Below are 15671 nucleotides of genomic sequence, written 5' to 3'. Positions count from 1 at the left end.
AGCAGGAAGCGGCGCTGCCGGCGGGCTCAGGGGGATTCTGCCATGGAGAGAGCCCCCAGCTGCTCCTTGGGACCCCCCAGCTCGGCCTCCTCCCGGCTGCCATCCAGGGCCTCTGATCCCTCGAAGCAGCCGGAGTCCCGGGGAATGTCCCATTTGGGCTCTGAGGGCGACGGCAGGGCCTCGGAGGTGTCGCCATCCTCGGGCTCACTGGCTGCTGGGAGAGGGGCCGTGGTGTTAGTGGTGCTGTGGGGTGCCAGTGAGGGTCCCCCCCCTCCCCAGGGCTCTTACTGTCATAGTCCAGGAGGAGCTCGGCGGCTGTGAGCAGCTTGGCGCGGTGCTGGGGGTCCGTGATGTGCAGCTCGTTCAGGTGCGTCTCCCGCAGCTCCTTGAAGTCCTCCAGGGTCTGGTACCCGTTGAGCAGGAGGGTGGGGATGTGTTCCTGGGTGGGGAGCGTGGGCAGAGCTGAGTGGGGCTTGGGTGGCTCCCCCTGAGCCCCAATGCTGGCCTGTGGCTCCCCCTCAGTGGGTCCATGGTGGGCAGCTGCCCCCACATTACCCAGAAATGCCCCACGTGTCCCCTGTGTGCCCCTGGGATGCTCGGTGGTAGGACTCATGCAGGTGGGGGACAGTGAAGGGGAGAGGGGCTGGTCTCCCTGCTGGGACCCCGGTCCCGTGCTGAGGTTTGTGCATGGTTGGTACAAACAGTGGTACGAGTTGGTGCTGCTGTTCCCCCACGGCCCCATCCCTCACCTGCAGGTTGATGCGCTCCAGCAGCTCATGCAGGGTCTTGGGCTTGAGGCGCTTGTTACGGCTGGAGCCCCGGCTCCTGCGGGCAGGGACTGTCTCCTCAGGGATCACATCCACATAGATGAACTTGAAGGAGCCCACCCTGTTGTTGAGCAGCCCGGTCCAGGTGCCCACAGGCGGCTTCTCGATGATGCCGATGATGTCCCCTTTCTAGGCCAAGGGACACGGGACAGTGGCGGGCGCAGGCTTGGGGACAGCCAGGGAGCACCCCCAGCTCAGGGCATCCCCAGCCTCCCTCCCTCCCTCCCCAGGGCCACAGAGCCATGTCTCACCCGCAGCTTCAGGGAGTCCTTGTCATAGGGGCTGGGGGTGAAGTCGGTGTGGACGCGGGCCCGGCCGCAGAAGGGGCCAGTGTAGGCTGGCACGGTCTGCTCCAGCCGCCGGCTGTCCCCGGGATCGGTGGGACTGGGAATGTCACTGCCTGCAGAGAGGAGGGGGTCAGCATGTGCCCTGCCGGGGAGGTGGGACCAACATCCCGTTGGGGCCAGCCTCACCGCTGGACATCTGGCGTGCGAGGGCTGGGCGCCCGTCCTCCTCCTCCAGCTCCAGGTACGACAGGGGCACCTTTTCATGGCTCTGCTCACCATGGCTGTGCTCCTCCGTGCTGCTGCTTGGGGACAGGGGGCACGGGGACCCCTCCTCCTCCACCTCTCCCTGCTGGAGGTACCGGGGTCAGGCCGAGGCAGTGGGAGCTGTCCCCGCTGCCCTGTGCATGTCCCGCTCACCTTCCCCTCGGCCATCGCTCTCACAGCCATCCTGCCCATCTTGCGGTTCATGGTGCGCGAGATCACCGCCCGCCACTTCCTGCCCAGCTTGGTCCCGCTGCTCCGCACGGCCTCCTCGGGACCGGCATCATCCTCGGGGATCTGCCAGAGGCATGGAGGGTGAAGGCAGAGCCCCCAGCCCTGGGCACGCCTCAGCAGGGTCACACAGTGCTGTGAGATCCCAAATCCCACTAGTGCTGGCACCCTGGGGCTGCTCCGTGACACGCTGGTGAGACCAGGGGTTTGGAAAACCAGCCCTGCAATGGGCTGTTCCTGGGGGAGCAGGATGGGTCAAGAGGTGCTGGGAACTCACATTCTCCTCCAGGTTGAACTCCTCGCTTGACACGGGGGAGCTGACCTTGGGTTTGTTGAAGTCCTTGAAGCTGCTGGAACGCTGTAGGGAAAGCTGGGAGCAGGGCCAGAGGTGTGAGGGGGGACATGGAAAGGTGGGAGATTGGCTTCTTCCTGCATCCCCTGCCCCAGCTGCTCTCTGCCCTTTGGGCTGCTCTGCCCATCCCAGGGTGATGCCAGTGCTGGGAAGAGTTTTTTGCTCTCTTCCAGGAGCCATGAACTCCCCAGAACTGGGATGTGGAGCACTTCATGCTTGGTACAGTATTCCCGTGGCAGGGGTGCTCAGGTGTGGAGCCCGGCACTGCCGTGCTGGGAGCAGCCCAGGGCTGTGCCATGATGCCACCCTGGCACATGGGCCAGGACGTGGGGGGACAGAGGGCTCTGCAGCTCCTCTCAGCACAGCTGGGCAGGCAGTGAAGGGCAGGTAGCACCATGAGCATCCATGTCCCTGCTGCTACCCACAGGGTCAGCTCCTGGACTGAAAGTTTTCCATGTTTTCCACCTGTGAGTGTCATCCCATAGCCCAGAGAGCACACATCCCCAGCTGGCTTGGTGCCACCTTCATGCCTGAGCCATCAAAGCTGGTTTTAGATCTCAGTACTGGTGCACCTCTCTGTCCCTGCCCCTTTCAATCTTTCCTGTGCCCCTGCCTGCTCCCCTTCATGGCCTCAAGTGCCTGTCTCACATGGAAGGGTTTCTCCATGCCGGGAACAACCTTCGTGCCAGCACAGCCACGTGGCCCCAGGTGTCCCTCATCCCTGGATGCCAGCACCAGTGTGCTCACACTGAGTGTGGCTGTCACCACCAGCACTCTTGAGGCCCTCAGAGCACACAGCACAGTGCTTGCTCCTCCACCACCACAACCTGGGGTTTCCGTTCTCACACAGCTCTGTCAGCTCCTGTGGCAGCTGAGGTCCTTCCCTGCACAGCCTGGTCCTGAGCTGTCCCCTCTTTATTATCCTCTTCATTGGCTCCACTGAGTGCCCCTGAACCCTTGGTTTTGCCATTCCTGCAGAGGGCTGGCTCAGGGTGTGATACCCAGCCCCACACCCACTGTGGCTTTATGCCAGCTGCAGGTGCATCTGTGCAGAGGGAATGCTGCCTTTTGTCCTGCTCCCACCCCAGTGCCCTGAATCCACCAGATCCGGGCCCACTGAACCCCCCCAGGGCTCCACTGCTGAGATAAAACAGCTCTGAGATAGAACTGCCCTAAGGCTGGAGGAGCCATGGAGAGCCTGGCAGTGGGACGTGAGTCAGGGGGGCCGGGCTGGCCCGGAGCAGGGCAGGAGGGGGAAGTGAGAGCGGCTGTGGCTGGGCAAGGGCAGGGGATGCCCGCTGGGACTGGCCAGGCTGGATGTGCCACCCCAGTGCAGGGAGGGGCATTTCACCCAGATTCCCTGTGGGAGCCTGGCAGCACGGAGGAGCTGCCATGGCAGGGTGTGTGCCTGTCACTGTGCCACCAGGCACTGTCCCTGCTCCCGGCGGGGACTTGCTGACGTCGATGCCGGCCCAGCAAAGCTTGGCAAGAGCTGAAGTGCCAGCTGGTGCGGGACCTGGCAGGGGGATGAGAAGCCAGTTTTGGTCCCCACCGGTGACTTCAGGCTCCAGCCTTCAGCCGCAGGGTGGCACATAGCCATGGCACGCAGGGGCTCTGGAGAGCGGTGACAGTGGCAGCTGGTGCTCCTGCGGCTCCCAGCTCGCAGCGGTGCTGCCGGAGGAAGCGGCTGACGCACCGTGATGGAGCTGCGGCCTCGACCGCAGCACCTTGCTGTGCAGAGAGCAGTACAGCCGCCACCGCAGACATGTCCCCTCTCAGGAAATGACGGGACGGCCACCTACGCCTAGGGCGGCCACGGAGAAGGGGGCCACAGCCTCCTCCAGCAGAGTCCCACGGGTCCCACCGGCACCTGGGCTGGCCCCCACGGTGATGCCGGGGGCTATGCATCCCAGCCACACATCCCGACAGGATAGAAGCCGCAGCGGGAGATGGACAAGGCCAGGACCACGCTCTGGCGACGCCACAGTGGCTGGTGGCAGCAGAGACAAGCTGATGGCAGAGCATCCTTCTGTCCACCCCCGGGGTCCTGCCGCAGCCCCCCGGCTCAGCACCCCGCGGCAGCCCAGGATGTGTGCAACCAGGCTCGGACATCCCGGGATGTGCCGGGACACCTGCGGTGCTGAGGGAACCTGGGTGCCGCCAGCACTCACCTTCCTGTGTCCCGGCTCCTTGTCCCCGGCGTTGGACGGCTTGCGGCGCAGCATGGCTGGGGCCGGTGGCGAGCGCTCAGCGTCCGGCAGTGGCGAGCACGGCCCGGCCCGTCCGTCCTGTCCTGTTCCGTTCTGTCCGTCCCGTCCCGTCCCGTCCCGTCCCGTCCCGTCCCGTCCCGTCCCGTCCCGTCCCGTCCCGCGGCACCGGCACCGAGCCGGGGGCGCACAGGAAGCCCTCGGTCACATGAGAGGCTCTTGCAGCCGAGCTCGGGGTGGCTGCCGAAGCGCGGGCTGGAGCAGGAGGAAGGAAATCCTCCAGCGAGCTGCTGCCCTGCCCGGGGCCCCTGGGTGGGGACGGTGTCTGCGCCCTGACACCTCTGGGCCGTGCCGTGCCGTGCCGTTCTGCCCCTCGGTGCTGCTGCCCCTCGGCCATCTGCGGATGGGCATCGTGTGTCCCCCCATGCAGAAGGTGACAGTCCCCAACCCCTCTGTCGTGCCCACCCCCGTGCCTGCTCATCGTGCTGGGGTATGATCGCCAAGCCCTCTGCGTGACACTTGGTCTGGGATGTCCCTGGATCCGCAGGTCCTCCCTGCCCGGCATCACACCCAGGTGGGACGAGCTCATGCTCCCCTGCTGGCACCCGCGAGGACATCCCTGGCTGGGCTGGCTGCCCTGCATCTTCTCGCTCCAAATCCTCCATTTTTTTGCCCCAGAATTACGAACTGCCCAAATCCATCCCCTCGCTGGTGGCCTTGGTCACCTCAGGGCTGGAGAAAGTGGCACAAGCAGGGTCACGGGAGAGGGGCTGGGGGATGAACAGGGTGTCACAAGCAGGGTCACAGGAGAGGGGCTGGGGCCGGACTCCAGTCCTAACTCGCCGTCGCAGCACATCGGGCACAGCAAGACCCGCCTCGCTCGTCTTTAATCGCAAACGAGCAAATAGAAGGCACCGCGGGAAAGGAAGCGAGGGCGGGGGAAGACACGGCCGTGCTGGGAGGGGATGATGCGGCCGTGGGCGCGGGGTCAGGCTCCCAGCCCGCTGAGCAGCACCGAGAGCAGCGGGGCGAGGGCCAGCGTGCCCGCGGCCACCGTGCCGGCTCTGCTCACCGGGAAGGGCTCGGTGCTCTCCTGCAGCCACGCGTACTCCTCCTCCAGCCGCTGCCGCCGCAGCTCCGGCCCCACGTGCGCCCGGATCCTCTCGTAGTAGGAGTTCAGGTACCGGATCTGCAGCCAGGCACCACTGGGAGCTGCGGGAGGGTGGCCTGGGTGCTGGCCCCCCCTTTGGCCTTCCCCGTCCAGCTGCCCCACACCCCGACCGCCGGCCCCACCTGCAGAGCTCATTGCCCCTCTTCATCCGTGCATCCGTCCTTGCTCTGTCCTCATTTACCCACTCCAGCCTCATGCCATGGCCCTGGATTTTGCTACATCCACCCCCAAGCCCCTCTGCTGACCTCACATCCCTGCTTTGCTCCTCACCCCGAGCACACCCCGTACCTGCTCTGGGGACAGGAGGCTGAGGTCGATGAGGTTGCGGTCATAGGGCACCAGGGACACCACCTCGAAGGTCAGAAAGGTCTCCCCGCTCTGGTGCTGCCACAGAGAGGTGTCATTGGGTGTTCCCTGACCCCTTGGAGCTGTTACCACCCCTGACTCGATGCAGGCCCCTCCGGTGTGCCACCCCTGCCACCCCATCCCCATTGCCCTACCTCAGTCTGTGCCTCCACCACGAGGGCGACGTCCTCAATGCGGATCCCGAACTCACCGTCCCGGTAATACCCGGGCTCTGAGGGTCAGGAACAACCTGGTGAACCCCCAGCCCCAGAGGTTCCCCGAGCTCACCCCAGTGGGGCTGGATCTGGCCCCTGGGTAAGGCTGAGAGCTGACACCCCGTCCCTGGCTGGGCTCTGTGCCCGGGGCTGCCCCGGGGAGCTGGCGTGCCAGTCGGGGTGCTGGCTCATACCTATGGAGGTGAACATGCCGGCCTCCAGTGGGACGTTGTTAGACTGGAAACCCACGGGCCCTGCAGGGACATGGGGAGGACTGGAGCTCTGGGGGTGGCACGTGCTGCAGGGAGACCCCAGCAAGAACCACAGAGCCACCGAGGCAAGGGCCACAAGCTGTTGCAAGAAGGGATTCCCCTGCCCCTTATAGAGGCTCTGCTGGCTGATGGGAAGCCCCCAGTGAGCTCCTGTCCTCATCCCTGTCCCTGTAGCTCAGCCCACATGCCCAGCACCAGTGCTGGTGGCACCTACACTCGTGGACTGAGAGGAAGTTGCCAATGCCGTGGCCAGTGCCGTGGCCGTAGTTGAGTCCAACATCCCAGAGTGCCCGGCGAGCAAAGGACTCCACTGTTCTCCCTGGGGAATGAAGAGATGGGATGGGGGCCAAGGAGCCTGTGGGGACCCCGTGCCCCTGCTCCCTGTGCCAGGAGTTCTGTGCAGGGCCAGTGCTGGTTTTGGCACCCACCTGCTGTGTTGGATGGGAAGATGAGGCGGGAGAGGTCAATGTTGCCCATCAGCACACGGGTGTAGGCTTCCTGTAGGGCATGGCATGGCAGGGGTGAGCATGGTGGTACCCAGACACCCAGCCCTGCACATCCAGCCCTGGCCAGGACCGTGGTGCTGAGTGCCATAGGGAATGCTGGGCAGTGCAGGGGGTGCTGGGCATCTCGGGAGTGTCCTGGGCAGGGCAGGGGGGTGTTGGCTGACATGGGAGGGGCTGGTACCTTCTGCAGCGGGGTGGGCTCACTCCAGTGCACTGTGCGAGTGATGTCTGTTGTCCCGTCCCTGCAAAGGGGGGTCATGAATGGGGCTGGCGCAGCCCCAGCGCTGGCTTTGGGGACCCCTGGGTGTGGGGCTGTGGTGGGGGGTCTCTGTTCAAATCTACGCACAGATACTGCCCTCCGGTGTCAAACAGGTACATCTCTCTGGCAGACAGTGTCCGGCTGCTCCCGTTGGAGGGGCTGCGAGGGGAGGGGGATCAGAGCCCTCTCCCAGCTGTCCCCTGCCCCCTGCCCCCTTCCCGCTGCCCACTGCCCCCTGCCCACCGCTGCCCCAGCCGTACCTGTAGTGAGCCAGCGCTGCGTTGAGCCCGCTGGCCGAGATGGATTGGAAGCTGGGCCCACGGCTGTGCTCCTGGGCCCTGGAAGGCAGCAGGGAGGAGGGCAGGTGTTGGGGATGCCCGGCTGTCCTCCCCTGGGCAGGGCAGGCCTGGGGAGCAGCACTGACCAGCGAAGGGCATCGATGTGCTGAGCCCCTGAAAACTCATCCACCTGCCCCTGTGGGACTGTCTTCTCCAACCACAGCAGGTACTGGATGACAGCCACGGCGTCCCGGACCTGGGGTGCCCGGTGGCAGCGGGGAGGGGACATCAGAACCCCGTGTCCCTCGGTCTCCCCCTGTTCTGCAGGGGACTGTGGGGAGGGGGACAGCCCTTACATGGGCAGCTCGCAGCATCTCCTGCTCGTGGGCGTTTTTCACAGCCTTGGTCATCATGACGGGCGAGTAGTTCTCCTCCAGCAGCTTCTCCTGTCAGGGCAGGCAGAAGGTGACACAGCCACCTGTCCCCTCGGGCCCCAGGGGTGGCCACAACGCGGTGACATGGGGCCGTCCCCGAGCCTGCAGGACCCACATGCCCCGTGGCCAGGCTCGGGGCTCACCTGGGGGATGATGCCGTAGAGCCCGTAGGTGGTGTACTCGGTGCCCAGCCACACGGTGACGTTGTCCTGGGTGTAGCGGCGCAGGTGGGCGCTCACCTGCCTGTACTCCTGCAGCTCCACGCACAGCGGCCCCGGGCAGCCCGAGCGCAGGGAGCCCCGCGCCGCCGCCGAGAGCCGGGATTCATCCAGGAACAGGCTGGGGAGGGTTGGATGGGATGGGATGGGATGGGATGGGATGGGATGGGATGGGATGGGATGGGATGGGATGGGATGGGATGGGATGGGATGGCGGGTACAGACGTCACCTCTGCCTTTGGTCCCCCCAGCTCGGCCACGCCGCCAGGGAGGAGGGATCTGGGGGGCTCAGAGGGGATGTTGGGCTGGGAATGGGAGGAACCCAGGCTGTGAGGAAAGGGAGTGTGCCGTGCTCTGGAGTGGGCTGGGAGCGGGGGGACGGACTGGGAGAGATGTGTGGCTCAGGACAGTCTGTGGGGCTGGGCATGGCAGGATGTGGTGGCTCTGGGAGAGGAGGGTGCCATGGGGGCTGGCTCAGGAAAGGAAGGGTGGCAAGGGGGTGGGTGGTGAGCCCCCTCCACGCCCCACGCCCACAGGGATGGGCTGCCCACCTTATGGTCGTGCCGGTCAGGAGGGTGTAGGAGTAGAAGACGGGGTTGTAGGGGATGTCATCCCCGCGGAGGTTGAAAAGCCCTGCCAGGAACGAGACCTCTGTGCCTGCGAGTGCCACTGCCCTCCCCTGCCAGGGTTCGAGCGCACAGCCCCTGCCATGGCCCCACGGTGGCACCGAGGGTTCTTACAGGCGGTCTCCTCCAGCCCCGACAGCAGCACGGCTGTGGGGCGCCGCGGGTGCTGCTCCATCCGCTGCCGGATCCTGACCACCTTCTCCTGCCAGCTGCTCCCTGCCAGTCGGGCAAGTGCAGGGCTCAGTGCAGTGGCCAGCGCCAGGCTGGGAGTGCTGTGGGCGAGCACCCACCCCGCAGCTGCGGCAGGCTGGGGTCAGACCTGTGAACTCTGCTGGGAGGCTGTAGATCTCGCTGGAGGAGGGAAGTGGTCTCTGGTCACCCCATGCCTGATCCACAAGGTTGGTCTCGAGGGGGAGCAGGGTCCGGCCAGAGCCCTGCAGAGCCCGGCTGTAGCTGTTCCAGGTGTCTGGGGGATGAGCATCCCGCAGGTTTGGGCTCCTGGTAAATCCTCACCCAGGGGCTGCCCTCCCGTAGACAGGCTGAGGTGACCCCCAGTGTCAGCCAACCCTACCGATGGAGAAAAGGAAGGGATCTAAAGTGACGTTCCCATCCGCAGGAACCGCCTCCAGGATCCACATCCCGATGGACTCGATCGAGGCTGCAGGAGAGAGCTGGGTGGCACCGCGAGTTTGGGCCATGCCCCAGCCCACGCCGAGCCCAGAGGACGCTGTGCCCGGGGCTGGGGGGGCCCTGAGAGCGGGGAGACTCAGCAGCCCCCCATCCTGCCCCACTGACTTGTCCTGTGCAGCTCCCAGTTGCAGTCCAGCTCCCGCTCTGCCTGGGTCCAGTAGCGGCTGTCAGTCCACAGGGCAGCCTTGTCCTGCGTTACCACAGCGGTGCCTGGCACAGGGGTGGGGGCTCAGGGGTCACCTCTTTCTCTCTCCCTGCAGCCGGCAGGGACCCCCAGAGGCTCTCAGGGAGCGGGACCATGCCATGCGCACGGATCCCCAGGAAGGAGGACCAGCAGGGAGGTGCCAGCCCCCCGAGCAGCGCCCCGAGGGCTGGGGGATGCCCTCACCTGCAGAGCCGGTGAAGCCGGTGAGCCAGCCCAGCCGTGCGTCCCGCTCGGAGATGTACTCGCTCTGGAGCCGGGATGGAGCCGTGAGAGGTGGCTGTGGGCAGGGAGCGGGTCCCCGGGGGCGCGGGGCACTCCTGCCTTACCATGTGGGCATCGGTGGAGGGCACGATGTAGGCGTGGGCGCCCTGGGTCCGCATGAGGCCCCGCAGCGCGGCCAGACGCGCCGTCGTGTTGGTGGCTGTCGGTGGCAGGTACTGGTGGCACAGGGAGACGTGCTGGCACGGGGGGGTCCCCATGCAGGGGGTCTCAGGAGCGGGGAGGGGGAACAGAGCGGGGCTCACCGGAGGGTCCGCGGAGCAGTCCCGGATGTCATTCCTGGGGGAAGGAGCCTGCGGCGCCCGCCCTGCGGCACAGCCTGTGGGCACGGCGACACCGGCGGGCTTCAGGCGCAGCCTCGGGGGCTGCTGGCACTTTGCTCCAGCCCGGAACCGCACCAGGCAGCTGTGACGCTCGCCCCCAGCCCCAAACACCAGCCAGTACAGCTTTGGGGCTTCTTGCAAAGTGCTCTCAGTGTTTTTAGCCCCGGGAATACTGGATGAAAACCAGTCTCATCCCCTGGTTGTGGTACACAAGTCTGCCGGTGCCTGCGGTACAGTGGGATCATCACGGAGAGCAGCTGGTGCCCAGCACGGAGGGGCTGGCAGGAGCCTGCCCGGAGCATCCCAGCACTGGGGCTGCAGAAGGAGCTGGCTGACGGTGGGGCCATGTCCCCACCCAGGGCCCGACCCCTCCCCAGGACTGCTTGTCACGGGGTCCCACCACGGCTCCCTGGGCTCTCCATCACCAGCTGGCACCTGGCTTCTCACTTTGGGCCAAGGGCACACGGTTTGGGTCTGTGGGACAGTGCGTGATGGGGTCACCCTGTGCATGAGGGGCCTTGGGTACCTTGATCTCTGTACCCTGGGGGTCTGCTCCTTCCCTGTCACCTGCGCCGGGTCCACCCCTGAGGCAGCAGGGCAGGGCGAGCCCCGTCACACAGTCTGGGGTGGACCCGCCCCTACTTCACCCAGAGCTGCGGCTGGGACATCCCACGTTCTCCACATCTGGTTCCTGGGGGTCCCAGATGTGCAGTCCCACCCCAGCGCCCCGCCCACCGCCTGCCGTACCGTGGAGCAGGAGCGCCCAGACTGCGATCCAGAGCGGGGGACACATGGCTGCCCTGGCCGTTCCCGACGGGGCACCCAGGGGACACTGTGCGTTACAGGTCACTCCTCCTGTGCCTTTGCCCCAGGGGCAGAGGGATGCGGAATGGGAGGGAGTAGGCCCCAGCAGACACAGGGTGTGGGGAGCAGGATTTGTTGTCCCTTTGAAAAGTGAATTCTGCTGCTAAATAAAAGCAAACAGCAAAATCAGCACAAAGTCCAAAGATCCTGCAGGAGCAGAAGTGGGAGTGTGCCAGCTAAGCCTGGCACCACCTGATGGCCAGGGAGAGATCCAGGAAAAGCTTTGCTCCCTGGGCAGCCCCCGTGTTCCGGATCTACAGAGAGCTGACATGGCATCTCTGGGGTAAGGGCCAGATGTCCCCCAAGCCAATCAGCCCCCAGCCATCCCTCCTCCTCCACAGCACATGGAGCCATGCAGATGGGCACCGGCCCCTGTCCAGTGCCCGGGACCAGGGAGCTGTGCTCCATGGGAGGATCCTGCTGGGGTGTGCCCTTTGTCCCACCAGGCCCATCAGCTCCGTGCATCTGCTTTGCTAAAACCTCATTATCTTCATCACAAGGAGCCTTGACCCTGAGGCCTGTCACTTTGATTACACAGGTACTTCCTCCAGCGGCTTTAGTGGCTCTGGTTGTGAAGAGAAAGGCTGGAAGAGGGGCAGGCTTGCTGCCAGGGGCCTTGGAGGTGTTTGGCATGGACACAGATTTCCAGGGATGAATGCATGTCCCCACCCAGGGGACCCGCTCCAGGTCATGGAGTTGTAGATTGGTATGGTCTGGAAAGGACATTATAGATCCTCTAGTTTTGACCCCCTGCTATGGGCAGGGACATCTTTCACTATCCCAGGTGGCTTCAAGCCTGGCCTTGGACATTTCCAGGGATCCAGGGGCAGCCACAGCTTCTCTGGGCACCCTGTGCCAGGGCATCCCCACCCTCATAGAGAAGAATTTCCTCCCTGTATCTAATCCACACCAACCCTCTTTAGTTTAAAACCACCCCACCTTGATCTGTTGCAATGAGCCCTGCTGAGCCCTGTCCGGCTGTGTCACTGTTCCAGCTGTGCAGCTGTGTCCCCTCAGGGACTGTCCGGCTGTGTCCCCGCACTGTCCAGTGTGTCCATGCCCGCCTGTCCAGCAGTGTCACCGTCCCACCCGCCGTGGCACCGCTGGCTGTCCAGTTGTGGCACTGGGACCCTGCTCACCACGAGGTGGCACCAGGACTGCGCCGTGGAGCCGCACAGACCCCTGTCCCCTGTCCCCAGTCCCAGTGTCCCAGTGTCCCACTGTCCTGTCCCCTGTCCCGTGTCCCAGTGTCCCACTGTCCTGTCCCGTGTCCCGATGTCCTGTGTCCTGTCCCTACCCACCCTGCAGCTCCGGCAGCAGCAGAGCCGGGTGCTCCCCTGGCCATCTGCTCCCTCCGGCTGATGCTCTCGGGCTGCTGTGTCTGGCATTCCCCTCTGTGAGAGGAGCCCAGGAAGGGGCCGGGGGGTCCCCATCAGGGCCGAGACGGGGACAGGTGGGAGGGGGACCCCGAGGCTGCTGTGATTGTTGCTGCAGTTTCCCCAGGACGCGATGCGGTGCCGCGGGGGCGGTGGGGCAGCACTTTGCTGCCGTCCTGCTCATTAGTGACACGCGTTAATGGTGCTTGGTCCTCCTTGCCTGGCTCCTGCGGGGGCTGCACCCCTCACCCCACTCCCAGGGGGTCCCCACCCCCTTTATTCCTGCCCTTTGAACTCCACCCTGCAGTGCTGTTACACCCGGTGCCATCCGCGGTGCCATCCCCCTCGGTGGTAGCCCCCTCCTCGCCCAGCTCGGGGGCCGCTCGGGCGGTCCCCGGGGACCCCAGGGCCGCGTGTCGCTCCGAGCCAGCGTCAACAGGACGAAGCTCCTTGGCCACCGCGCGTCCGGTGGGGCCCGTCCCTCCCGCGGGAGGTTTCCTCGAAGACGAGCCGGAGGAAGGCTTTGGGGGGACATCCTCCCTTTGTGGGCTATTGTTGGCCTTCCGTCACCTGCAGAGGCCGCGGGGTGACTCAGGCCGGGGTGACGCGCCCGGCAAACAGGACGCGGGGAGGGCGAGCGGACGCAGGAATGCGGAAGGCGATGGTGGCCCCGGGATGCTGCCAGGATCCCTGGGGGTGCCCTGGCAGGCGGGGTGTGCCCAGGGATGCCTGCCCGGGGCTAGGCTGGGGAGCCCTGCCTGCACCACAGAGCTTGGCAGCCGGGCTGGGGGGGATGAGGCTGCAGCTCCTGGTCCCCCTGAAGAAGCACCCCCACTTTTGGGGTGCACAGCACTGGCAGGGAGTGCTGAGACCACACTGAGCCAGAATCGGGGGCTGCAGGGTTAGGGATTAAGGGTCAGGGTTAGGGGTTAGGATTAGGGTCAGGGTTAGGGTTAAGGGTTGGGGTTTAGGGTTAGGCTGCAGGAGAATGTGGCTGGGGTGAGTGGTCACAGCCAGCAAGGCTGGAACAGGTTCAGGGGATGTGCCCCTGCTGTGGTACCACAGACAGTTCTGGGGCTGTGACATGGTACCCACACACAGGGTACATCCCCTCCTCGTATCCCCCTACCCTTTCTGTAGCCCCTTCTAGATTCTCCCCTCACAACCCAATACAGCCACCAGCCCCTCGTAGAGCCCCCCATACACCCACACCCCCACAGAACTCCTCCTGTGGCTCCCTCATAGGCTCCTCTTTGTCCCCACACTGTCGGTGCCACCCCCTCACCCCACAGGCAGGGGCTCTCTCAGGATGCAGTTATATTTGTCATCCATCTTTGTCGGGGCTCTCCCTGGCCAGGTGTCCCCAAAGCTGCTGAATCACTCACTTCTCCACTGAGCAGGGAGGGAAAAAACCAAGTACAAGATCAAGATAAGGATCAGTATTTCACCAGGTGCAGGCATAGGTAAAACAGACTCAGTTTGGGGAAATTAGTCGAATTTCATAAAATCATGGAATAATGGAATGGTTTGAGTTGGAAGGGACCTTAAAGCCCATCTTGTTCCAAGCTCCTGCCATGGGCAGGGACACCTTCTGCTGTCCCAGGCTGCTCCAAGCCCTGTCCAGCTGGGCCTTGGGCACTTCCAGGGATCCAGAGGCAGACACAGCTTCTCTGGGCACCCTGTGCCAGGGCCTCACCTCCTCAAAGGCAAGATTTTCTTCCTAGTACCTGATCTAAATGACCCCTTTTATATATTTATCATCAATCAAATCAGAGCAAGATAATGAGAAAAAACACGAAACCTTAATTTAACCCCTTTTCCCACCTCTCCCTTCCTCCTGGGCTCCAAGTCATTCCCAATTTCTCTCCCTCCTCCCCTTTGGAATGGGGGCTGTGGGCAGTTCACCACACAGTGACCTCTCTGCAGACACTGCCTGGCTGGGGGGGCTGGAGGGGGGCAGGACGGTCCCCTGCCCCCTTGGTGCCAGGGGAAGGGGGCACTGGGAGGGGCTGCGTGAGCCAGGTGAAGTGGAGGGTCCCAGAATCTGAGGATCAGGCTGGGAGAGGGGTCCTGGATCAGGGTGGAAGGGATGAAGCTGGATCCCGGCTGTGCGGGGTCCCAGCACCCGCCGAGATCATGGATGGGGCTGGGCACAGAGGCCGGGGCTAGGCCGGGAAGGGACCCCAGATCCCGACTGGATGGGTGTCCCCGGACAAGCTCTGGGGTGGTCTCAGAGCACCGGGGACGAGATGAGCGAGCTGTGGGCAGGGAATTTCCCGGAGGATGCTCCGGGAGGGGACCAGGCAGCAAACCCGGAGCGGGGGAAGCCCGCGGAGGTGTCCGGGCTGCGGGGCGGGGCAGGACAGGGCGGGGGCGGACACTTTCCCCCCATCCCGGGGGCCGGGCCGCGCTCTCACCGCCTACAAATGCGGCTCCCCCGGCGGCCGCCCCCGCCGCCCCCCGCCGCCCCCCGCCATGGCCGCGCCGCGCCGGCTCCTGGCCCCGCTGCTGCTGCTGCTGCTGCTGCTCGGGCTCGTCCTGGCCGCCCCCGGTGAGAGCGGAGCCCCCGCGGGGACCCCGCGCCGGCACGGGGGATGAAGGGAGGGAGTGAAGGGAGGGAACCCCCGCCCGCACCGCTGGATCCGCTCCCGCTGGGCTGGGGAAACACAAAGCGCTTTCTTTGGAGCCAAAAACCTCCCGGTCCCGTGCAGAGCGGGAGCGTCCGGAGCCGCCGTGACAGCCCCGGGCATCGCCGGGTCCCGGAACCGGAGCTGGGACCAAAGCATCCCCGCCAGGCACCCGGGGGAGCAGGACGAGCGCTCAGGGAACGGAGCATCCCAGCCAGGGGCTCCAGGGCTGCTGAGAGCACCAGCAGGCACGACGGGGATGCGGGGCCCGGCTCAGGGTGAAGGGCTGAGGGTCTCGGTGGCACAGAGAAGGGGGCGGCTGCGGGCAAGGGCTGGGGCCACGGGCGGAGGCTGAGCAGCCCCGCGCCCCGCGGTGAGGCCGGTGGCCGTGAGGTGGCCACGCTTGGCAAAGGTGGCTCTTCTTGGGGACAATGCAGGAAACCGGCCGGCCCAGGGCCAGGCAGTTCCAGGGCACTGCTGTCCCTGTCGTGCGTGGGGGGACACGTGGCTAACGCTGTTTCTGCTCTCCTCAGGGCCGCTGGGGAAGGATGGCCAGGCTGGCCTCACCCGGAGGCTGGTGCGGCCGCGGGGCGCTCGGCGTGGAGCTGTCCCTCGACCCGGGGGCTGGCGGAGGTCCCGGCGGCCCCGGCCCCGGCTGTCCCACAAGGGGCCCATGCCGTTCTAAGCCAGGTGAGATGCGGTGGGGCTCGGGGGATGCCGGAAACCTGTGACGGTGCCGTGAGGGAACTCATATGTGCTTGGGCTCGCTCTCGTTGCAGGTCTGCCACCGGCCTTCCACGAACACGGCTTCCATCGCC

General features: G+C 65.4%; 2 protein-coding genes across 2 annotated transcripts; both read right to left on the bottom strand.

The window, feature by feature from the left end:
* Positions 1–26: 26 nt before the first annotated feature.
* On the bottom strand, positions 27–4262 carry SASH3 (SAM and SH3 domain containing 3). The gene is made up of 8 exons (XM_062502984.1): positions 4130–4262; positions 1884–1976; positions 1532–1672; positions 1301–1463; positions 1079–1227; positions 750–956; positions 289–439; positions 27–214 (listed from the first exon to the last, which is right to left on the bottom strand). Exons 1-8 carry the CDS (start codon positions 4181–4183, stop codon positions 27–29), a joined length of 1146 nt encoding a protein of 381 aa, XP_062358968.1. The 5' UTR covers positions 4184–4262.
* An 891-nt stretch (positions 4263–5153) lies between these two features.
* On the bottom strand, positions 5154–10946 carry XPNPEP2 (X-prolyl aminopeptidase 2). Its single transcript, XM_062502892.1, has 21 exons — positions 10734–10946; positions 9909–9982; positions 9711–9821; positions 9568–9631; positions 9285–9389; positions 9061–9147; positions 8809–8955; positions 8604–8705; positions 8415–8496; positions 7789–7984; positions 7568–7657; positions 7358–7467; positions 7194–7271; positions 7021–7092; positions 6856–6916; positions 6597–6666; positions 6383–6487; positions 6091–6150; positions 5837–5913; positions 5625–5720; positions 5154–5354 (listed from the first exon to the last, which is right to left on the bottom strand). The coding sequence occupies exons 1-21, from the start codon at positions 10777–10779 to the stop codon at positions 5154–5156; spliced, it is 2034 nt and encodes a 677-aa protein (XP_062358876.1). The 5' UTR covers positions 10780–10946.
* Between the last annotated feature and the right edge of the window lie 4725 nt (positions 10947–15671).

Source organism: Cinclus cinclus, chromosome 15, assembly GCF_963662255.1.
Source record: "Cinclus cinclus chromosome 15, bCinCin1.1, whole genome shotgun sequence".
In the NCBI taxonomy this organism is placed as follows: domain Eukaryota; kingdom Metazoa; phylum Chordata; class Aves; order Passeriformes; family Cinclidae; genus Cinclus; species Cinclus cinclus.
The sequence above is the reverse complement of the archived record's forward strand: the minus strand, read 5'-3'. Positions and strand labels throughout refer to the sequence as shown.

Bases quoted from the DNA above. Each gene is read 5' to 3' on its own strand.
- SASH3 (XM_062502984.1), bottom strand. From the start codon at position 4,183: ATGCTGCGCCGCAAGCCGTCCAACGCCGGGGACAAGGAGCCGGGACAC. The intron at 1,464-1,531 runs GTGAGCGGGACA...CGGTACCTCCAG, and splicing joins GAGCGATGGCCGAGGGGAAG to CAGGGAGAGGTGGAGGAGGA. The intron at 1,228-1,300 runs GTGAGGCTGGCC...TCCTCTCTGCAG, and splicing joins CGCACGCCAGATGTCCAGCG to GCAGTGACATTCCCAGTCCC.
- XPNPEP2 (XM_062502892.1), bottom strand. From the start codon at position 10,779: ATGTGTCCCCCGCTCTGGATCGCAGTCTGGGCGCTCCTGCTCCACG. The intron at 7,093-7,193 runs GTACGGCTGGGG...CTCCCCTCGCAG, and splicing joins GCAGCGCTGGCTCACTACAG to CCCCTCCAACGGGAGCAGCC. The intron at 6,488-6,596 runs GTGGGTGCCAAA...TTCATTCCCCAG, and splicing joins CTTCCCATCCAACACAGCAG to GGAGAACAGTGGAGTCCTTT.